Source organism: Juglans regia, chromosome 8 (assembly GCF_001411555.2).
Source record: "Juglans regia cultivar Chandler chromosome 8, Walnut 2.0, whole genome shotgun sequence".
Classification (NCBI taxonomy): domain Eukaryota; kingdom Viridiplantae; phylum Streptophyta; class Magnoliopsida; order Fagales; family Juglandaceae; genus Juglans; species Juglans regia.
The window spans coordinates 11,068,667-11,078,418 of NC_049908.1; the positions used below are offsets into that span (position 1 = coordinate 11,068,667).

A 9,752-nucleotide genomic window follows, 5' to 3' on the forward strand; every position below is an offset into this window, starting at 1 on the left:
TAACAATATATTATATGCTTACATATATTATTAATACATACACTTAATATGATAGCATATCTCTATTTCATATATAGTTCTCATATACTAGTATATGAAATTATTAAATTTTATCGACTAACTATTATACAAATTATAAAATATACGGTATACCTATGAAATATATTCACTATATAAACATAAGTAATTAGATTATATATTATATATTTAATTATAAAAGTGGTATGATTATATTATTAGCTAATACATATATGTGTGTGTGTGGGTGTATACATAGGTGTATATATATATTTATCAATATATGAATGAGTTTCAATCGAGTCAAGCTAATGAGTCGACTCGAGCATAAACGAGCGGGCCTTAACGAATCTTAGCGGAGTCGAGTCGAGTTTCGTTAGATATGTGTCATTTACAAATCGAGCAGGTATCTGCTTTTTACGAATGAGTTTTTTTTTTTCATGAGTCAAGTTCGATTTGAGTTTAACCGAGCGAGTACTAAACGGAATATCGAATAGACTGGTTCATTTACCTACAACCATGGAATACACAAAGGAATTTGTTACCAGAGAGAGAGAGAGAAAAGAGGACTTACCATCAGCTTGTTTTGTGTGGTTGCTGACAAGGTAAGTGCTTCGTTTGCTGTGGAGGGCTACGGGCTTTACTGTGTAGTAGAAAATTCGATTTTCACTTGTGAGAGGCACTGGCCATGAAGGCTTGTTGGCATGAAAGTGGAGATTTTGAGGAGGAAATAGAAAATTTATAGGTGAAGATTTCGGCAAAGAAGTCGCTTTCCACTTAGACATCACTATGGCGGTGAAAAAGGGCAACAAGGCATAGAGGGGCGGTAGATCAGTCAATTAGGGTTGATACGAGAAGTGAGATGAGATGAAAATTTTGTAAATAATAATTAAGATAGTTTGTGAATAGTAGTGAGATAGTTTGAATTGAATATTTTTTGAGTTTTGAAAAATGAGAAAAAAAGTTTAATAAAAACTTTTATAAATTGTTATAATATAGTTTTAGGATATTATTTTTGTCTAGTGATTTGAAAAAGTTAAATTATTTTTTATTTTTTATTTAAAAGTTTAGAAAAAAGTATAATCATTAATTTGAAAGTTTTATATTTAAATTATATTTGAAAAAGAGATCAGACAATATGAGATTATAATTTTGAGATGAAAGTTATTTCTAAACCTGCCTAAGTCTTACCCAAAAGAAAAATAAATGCCAGAAACGTCAGTGTCAGTCCCATAGGGTAAAGATGGTAAAAAATAAATAAATAAATAAATAATTATACCCTTCCTTACATCTCTTTACTACTATTTTATTAACTAGTTTTTTTTTTTTTCTCTTTTTACTATTTAAATTTGGATTAAGAATTTTAGAACATGATCTTTTTACATAATTTAGAAGAAAACAAATTCCATCAACTAACGTAATCATGTTATTTAATTAAGAATAAATTCAATTTTTTTTATAAAATTTACTCTAAAAATAAAAGAACGTCAATTTTTACAAAGGAAATTGACACGGAAGGCCAAGAAAAAAATAACTAGGTAGTAAAGGGAATGTAAGGTTATTATTAGCCAAAAAATACACACTAAGACACATAAGGACAAAAACATTAACCAAAAAAATACACTAAACTAAAAGTCACTAAACGACACAACTCTGTGACATAGAGACAAAACTGTAAGGAAAATACTAAACCAAAAAACATTATTATATTATATTATATATATATATATATATATATATATGTGTGTGTGTGGGAAAAGCTTGAAATCGGTCGGGTGTCCATTTCCTTTTTATATCCATCAATAAAATTGCAACACGTGGTAGACTTACTGGACTTACAGTGGGTGCACGTACATTCTCCCCTCTCCCTCTTCCCTTCTCTCTTCCCTCTTCTCCTCTCCCTCCAACCCATCTTCATCTCCTTCAAGAGATCCCAACAGAGAAACACAAAGGTAAATGAAGCAAATTGAGTGGGGGACCTTGAATGCATAGAAGCAGGTGCGCGTGGAGATTGATCAGATGGGACTATTCGACCAGTGAGGACGACTCGAGCTTGCACCGAACGAAAAATGAAGAAATCATTTGAAAAATTGAGAGCAGAGGGCATCGTTCACTCTGTGGCAATACGTGATGGATACAAATCTCGTGATTCAAGAACTGAAATTTCTGGCGATGTGTAAGGAACAAAGAATGTAGGAGACAAACGTATAGAAATATAAGTTTATTGGCCCCATCAAATTTGTTGTATTTATTGATTATTTTGCAGATTTTACCCCTTCCCGTGGCAACACTCCAGACCATCATAACTTCTCTACGGGGGACCTCTCGAGTCAACGAAGCGCATTTAGAAGACAGAATTTCTGGTTCCACTTCAGAGCCATCTCCCAAAAAGAAAATGTTGAACCTTTTTGACAGAGCATCCAGCAGGACCTAGATATGGAGGACCAAAACACCTGATAGACCTTCCAAAGTTAAACAAAGTGTACTTGACCTCCCTCCAAAGTCAGCACATGATAATCCTTATGGAACTAACTTTGTATGTAGTAGTGAAAGGACCCAAAATGGAGACCTTTTAATAGAAAAGGAGAAACCAATTATGCATGTGCAGTGTTGTCTTCCAAGCTTGATTTTATGCCGTAGCTTTAGCGAGAGGAAAAAGAAGATGGAGCCTGCTATAGCGATTATTGATTAACCTTAGTTTGCAATGACTATGGTACAAGATAAATGGAAGAATCCAGCTTCTTCAGTCTCTGGGACCATAACGTCTGAGCTCTTCTAACCTGAGTTTTTTCAGATATTGCAAAGTGTAAGAGATCAGATCTGTTAAATTGGAAACTGAAAATTTCATTCTATTTAATCTCATGCCGATGATGTACTGATCAAGTCTTGAGGCCGACAGGAGTGGGAAAGGAGAAGACAGACCGAAGGGAGTTTTTATTTTACACACACACAAAGAAAGACTGGGGGGAGAGAGATGGGGCACACAGAGATTACAAAAACGTGATCAACTGCATGCAGGTCTATTGTCTATTTTGTTGAAAATCAATACGTGACAGCTTCTCATTTGTCGGTGTAAAAATGGGTATAACACCCAACCGGCTGCAAGGATCTCCTAAATGAACCTGATTTAGACTTTTTTGAGGTTTAGCTCAACCTGTGATTTATGGAGGAATATTAACATAGACCATAATAGGCTGTTTCAGCTGCCTCCAAGGTTTCAACGTCCACATATCATCCAATGTGATGCACTACAGTCAGCACCATTGTAAACACTCTTTATGATGGAATGATTTCATGTATCGGAAGGACCAAAAGACCTGTTACCAAATGCAAAAACATATTTCATACAACTTCATTATAAATGGGGGCATCTGATCCGAACATTTAAAATCATAAATAGTTAACATATCTAGGTAACATCAGAGCTACAAAAGCATTGATTCATGACTCGGATGATGGAGAGCATGCAATACATAATAATGTCTGCTTAAAACTACTAAAAAATCCGACGGGTTTCATTTCTAAAAGGAAAAGATACCCATATCACAAGAAAGGAATCGAACAGAAAACCTGCCAGAGATGAATATAAAAATTAAGAGAACCAGGATTGTGACACATTTCTGCACAGCATCGGCAAGTGATTTTGTATTTTATGCATGAGATCGGCAGCTCAAACTCTGAAACCTTTGCTGTTCCTTTTTCCTCTAGCCCGCTCAAATTTCCTTCCTTTTGACCGTATATAAGGTTTTGAGTGGCTGTGTGGCACACCTGGGGCTGGTCCAAAATGCTTGACAGCTTCCCGAGCATTCTTTGGACCTCTGAGGAGAACCTGCAGTGTTTTCCATTAATCAATTTCCCATACAGTTCCTCTCACTTAACCATAAGATAATATCAATAAAAAAATGCCTTACATGAAATAGAAAGAATCAGTAGTGTAAGGCATAATATTGGAGATAAGTTCTGATTTCTATATCCATTATATTTAATAAATATAGGATTAATTAAGTTATATCAATTAAAAACAGACAACAACTTATTTATTTGAATTCCCAGCAGAACCCACCCCATTTTTATTTGCAAATTCTAGTAACCAGAACCAATCATAGAGAAGAACAAGAACTTACATTTACAAGCCGGAAATGCATCTTTCTTGTTACCATTAAAAAGCCTCTTTCATGCTCCTGTCCTAACCTACCTAAAAAATTAGCTTCCTCAACCCACCTCTGACAAATTACCTAATCAACCCATTGGACCTAACCACTTGACAGCAAATCTAGAAGTCCATCTGGACCACCAAAATTAGTAAGTGCATACACAATTGAAGGAACGTTCTGCAAACATACTCAGAGAAACCGTTCAGTTCATGAAAAATGGCACCCATGAGATATTACAAATATGAAAAATTTACCTAACCATCAAACTAGAGAGAATAAAATGCAAACCTAATTGAAAGGGCACATCACTCTCATTGGATTAGTTAAAGTTAAAGGATATTTTTTATGAATGTAAGAGAAATTTGACTTTTAACTATTCTATTCACATAAATATTCACATTGGAATAGCTATTTTTTCATTATATAATAATAAAATAATATAAGATGAATTTGATTTTAATTATTCACATCAAATCTCCACATTAGATTATATATTTATTTATTATATAGTAATGAATAATTAATAATTTCAAAAATATTTAATTTTTTTAATTATGAAATTATTTTATTTTATTATATTTTACTATTCATAATATTATATATTAATTAGTAATCATATTCTAATTAAATTATAGATTAAAAATAGAAACTAGAAAGACATTGATGGAGACTTTGGGAGAGAGAAACAAATAATATAAAATAGATTTGATGAATAAACAGTGTCTTTCAAATTTAAAAATAACTTTAGAAGTTACTGTAGCTATATTCTAAATATTTAGAATATAGCTATTCCAATGTGATACATTTTATGGTTCAATAGCTAAATTTTCATTAAATTTAACTTTTAATTAATCTAATGAGAGTGCTTTAAACATAGTGAGTTTAGCAATAATTCCAAATAACATACCGTGTTCTGCCCAAGAGGAGCTCTAAGAGTCAGCTGGTCAAATGTCAAGCATTCCCCACCAGCCTTCTCAATCCTAGCTCTGGCAGTCTCTGTGAACCTCAGGGCAGTTACTTTAAGGGCAGGGACTTCATACACGCGAATGTCATCAGTCACCGTCCCAACAATCACAGCAATCTTATTCTCCTATAAACAAAACCAGAAACCGTGTCAATAATAAATGTAAGAAACAATTTCAACCTACACTACAAGGTACTAATAGCATAAACAAATTATATAAAAATTAAACTTTATATCTTAACCCAGTTTCGATACTGAAATCGGACATAGCAACTGAAAAGCGAATCTAAAGTTCAAATTTTTAATTACTCATTTCTAACTAAATGTATTGACAGAATTAAGTTCTTCTACTCAAATTTCCAGATTCCCAAATGATATGCCGTTAGATCACTGTCTCAAAAAAAATTGTATATATTCTTCACTTCTTCTCATTTTTACAGAAAAATAGAAGATATACAGAGAAATACTTATCAAGAATAAGATATATATATATATATAGATATAGAGAGAGAGAGAGAGAGAGAGAGAGAGAGAGAAGCACCTTGCCCTTCATGAAACGAATCAACCTGGAGAGAGACATAGGCGGCTTGTTGACCTTGCTCATGAAGAGCCTCTTCAGTATAACCGCATTGAAACAGCTCCCCGTCCTCCGCACCAGAAACCGGTACAACTGTTCACAGGTCAGCAATACACGTCAACCACAAGCCAAATCCTCCATAGCCACACATACAAATCAGTAAAAATGCATATTTATATACACAAACGCAACGAGAAAGAGAGAGGACCTTGACGAGGAGCTTGAGGTAGATATCGTCGGATTTGGGGGCAGTTCGCTTGGACTTCTTGCTCTTGCCACCTGCGACCAAATCGATACCCTACAAAAGTAGAGAGAAGGTGAAGGTGAGTTCACGAACAGGAGAGGAAATGACCTCTGCGTCGTTAGGTTTCACGGGGTAAGCATATACCATGGCTGCTTATGCTGCTGCACGGCGCGGCCGCAAGAATCGCAGACTAGAGGGGGGATAGCCTAGGGTTTAGGGACCGGGAGAGTCATGTCAAAGTGCTGAGGTCACATTGCACATCGATGGATGCTCATCTCTAGCCGGACACGTGGCAGACATATAATTGATAGAATACTACGTACATGAAAAAATATAGGAAATATACATTTATAATTTGTTATATCATATTAATTTATAAATTTTAATAAAATATTTTTCTGGATCAGAAATTTGTTTAAATTAAGTTGATGGTTAATGTTGTTCTGTGGTCTTTGTTTAACTTGCTTAAAGATGTATTATATAAATAAGAAAAACTCTATGAGCAGTTGATTTTGCACACCCATTGCACACGAATCTATCTAGCATGCCACCCACAAAATGAAACAGAACGTTTTGGCGTGAGAAAATGAGGTGTTGGGAATGAGCGGGAGATGAAAAACAAAGGGGAAAATGTGCACTTTAAATGAAAAGGTGCATTTCCTTCTATTGAAATGGTGAGTTTCGTTTTGTCGATCTTCGTTCTCCGCATGAATCCTTCTCTCCATTCTCCTTCAATTCCCCCGTCCATTCTTCTTCTCTCCTCCATTCCGCTCCCGAACCCTAACTCTAATCGTAGTCAAAGGTTCCGTCGATCCTCTTTCTCCGCGTGAATCCTTCTCTACATTCTCTGTCCATTCCCCCGTTCATTCTCCATCTCCTCCATCCCACGCCCGAACCCTAACCCTAATCCTAGCCAAAGTGCACAAATCAGTATATCCCTTCTCCTTCTCTCCCTAACCCACAGGCACTTAATTATCTTCTCCTTCTGAAAATCCCATAATCAATCTCTCTCTTCTCTCTCTCTGTGTGATTTTTGATAAACTTAGGTTGATTAAGTATGTGGGATGTAAAAGTTAGGTATTTAATTTGTAGTTTTAAGATGCATTTTTTTGTCAAAATTTGATTGTTTGGGTACAAGGATGGTAACGTGATTAGTTTATATCTATGGACTAAAATGGCAATGATATTTCCTCTGATTGTTTCCAGCTTTAGTTTATCTTTGGTTTGAGTTAATCTTAATCCCACGTGTTCTTTTGTTTACTAGATGATGATGCAATTTTGTTGTTTTTATGTGCGTTTCCTTCTGATTTTGAAGAGTTACTTTTGGAAGTTTTATTACAGTTGCTTGTTAGTTTTGCTTGTTTCCATGTTGTTTGCTGCACTTTTTGGAATGTTTTGCATAACAGTATAGAAAAAATAAAATTCTACTTGAGTCAAAAAGAAAAGAAGAAGAGTACTACATGTGATAGAGAGTAAGCTTTGATGCCCCAATTATGATGACCGTAATTGTTTTAGCAAGATGTAAAAGTTAATTTTTAGTGGAAAGTTGCAATCCTTGAGTTTGATATGTGTTTCTTCTTAAATATGAGTTCTAATTGATTTTTCCATGTGTTTGATGCCATTGGAGATGTAGGATTTTTCTCCTCATTTTATGCTAATTCTGGTTTAATAGAAAATCATCATATTATTTGTATATAATCGACTTCTTGTGATTTAGGGTTTTAGTGATCAAGCGTGTTATGTTAAGATCAAATACTAGAACCCTCTAAGGTACAGTTGCAAGTGTTGGACTATGTCAGCACATGTATGTTTGTGCTCATTGACTTATTTTGCATCTTCCTTTTCATATACGATTTTACTGGTTAGAAGTTATGCTTGCATATTGTGCTGGAGCAGTTTAGAAGGATCAATATTATTTGACTTGTCGAGCTGAATGGTTTTGTGAGCATGATGGGTTAAACTGAGTTTGGATTTTGTTTTAATTATTGGGAGCACAAAGGCACTAAGTGTCATGTGTCATGGATATTGGGTGTTAGAGAATTTTTATTTTTCTAGTTTTAGCTTTATTTTTTCGCGACCACACGCACTCAATGTCATTAGAACAAGCGTTGTAACTCTTAACAGATTTAGAATGACATTGTCAGTTTCTTTATCTTCTCTTATTAACCGAGCTTCGAGGAACAACCCAGCGTGCATCTACGGTCATAAAGCTCCACTTAGAACATCAAATACGCCAAGAAATCTGGAACGATCATTATATGGTTGTCCAAAGTACAATATAGAGGTAGAACATATTTTCATTACTCTAACATTTCATTGGCTTTTACAAAACTTTGATATCTAATATACTAGTCGTTTGTTTGTGTATAATCAAGGATTACCATATTGCAACTATTTCAAATGGGCAAATAGTAGTAAAGAGAAAGAGAGAGAACTTGTAAAGATAAAAGCTGAATTATTAAGGAATGAGGAAGAAATTAAAAAAAGAGAGGAAGAGATTGTAAAGAGGGAGTTGAGAGTTCACAATGAATAAGTCGTAATTCAAAGACAACAAACAGACATCAGACGTGAACACACCCTACTTCATGTGTATTGGGTTATTACCATATTAATATCATTATACTTGATACAATCAAAGTGAAACTCCACTAAATGAAAGCTTTCTACATTGTATGTTGGGGACTATTTGGAATGTTATTGTGTATTTTGGAACCTTTCATTAAATTTCATATTAGTGTTGACAATGCTCATTTATGTTAAAGCCACTTTCTAAGATATTTACTTCTTCTCTTAGTCCATGTATGAAGCATAGGGTCTTGAAGATTTTGTATTACTATTTATTTTAAAAAATGCTGAGGTAACTACAGCGTTGAGGGCTGAAGCCGTGCAATTAGCCATCTGAAAATGCCACTTTTGCTCAAACATCCATAAGAATGAACAAAGAGCTAACAAATCCAACATTCAGTAAAAGTAAACTATGGTTCAAAAAAGATAATGACGACTTTGCAATAGGATTAACACAAGTATTTACTTGATCTCCTTTATTGATCTATAATCAGTTGCTCCAACCTATTTCTCATCTCAATTTGAGAAGAAACCCAAAAACTCTTCATACCTAAAAGATGACCTTAATTGCATTCCACCCAGTATTTTAAAAGGTGGCAACCATGAAGACATTACACCTGAGTTGACACTTTTCGATAGAAGCAAATGTAAAGTACTAACTACACAAAAAAGTTTCTTTTGAAAACCACACACTACATGGAAAAACCAATAAATAATTTTAACAGTCCAGGAAGGATTTTTACACAAATTAATAGTTCTATATCCATTAATGCTTGGATTTGCTCTTGGTTGCTGACACACGAGGATTAAAAGTACTTGTAACTTCACCAACACTTGAACTGCCTTAAACTACAGGGTTAAGATATTGCAATTAGCAAAACCTTCAGTCCAAATAAACCAACTAGTAACTTCATCCATACACTTCATATAAATGAACAACTTCAAACATTTTAAGTACATTTTTAAGGAGACATACTAATGATCCGCATGAAGTACATGCTCAATATCCTTGGAATGACAAACCAAAATCCTCCACTACAGCTCCATATAGCTCTGATTGTCTCCCATCACCATTATCCGGCCGTGTTCCATCCACCCCAAGATGCAACTGTGAAGATAATATAATGTAATATAACAGTTAAAAACCAGCCTCATTGATAATGCAAACACCAACATCAACATTAGAGAGCAAAAAAGTTAACATGATTAAGTACACTTTCTTGAGTCTCA

The 9,752-nt window shown here is 34.5% G+C and overlaps 1 protein-coding gene across 2 annotated transcripts; it reads right to left on the bottom strand.

Moving 5' to 3' along the window:
* Nucleotides 1-3,346: 3,346 nt before the first annotated feature.
* LOC108980661 (60S ribosomal protein L18-2-like) lies at nt 3,347-6,230 on the bottom strand. Of its 2 annotated transcripts, XR_001994417.2 has the most exons (6): nt 6,102-6,217; nt 5,922-6,011; nt 5,678-5,806; nt 5,080-5,262; nt 4,143-4,349; nt 3,731-3,847 (listed from the first exon to the last, which is right to left on the bottom strand). XR_001994417.2 is itself a non-coding variant. In XM_018951661.2 (5 exons), exons 1-5 carry the CDS (start codon nt 6,102-6,104, stop codon nt 3,689-3,691), a joined length of 564 nt encoding a protein of 187 aa, XP_018807206.1. In that variant the 5' UTR covers nt 6,105-6,230; the 3' UTR covers nt 3,347-3,688. The 2 variants fall into 2 exon arrangements, 1 of the variants encoding a protein (XP_018807206.1); XM_018951661.2 differs by lacking the exon at nt 4,143-4,349 and having other exon boundaries at nt 3,347-3,847; nt 6,102-6,230.
* Between the last annotated feature and the right edge of the window lie 3,522 nt (nt 6,231-9,752).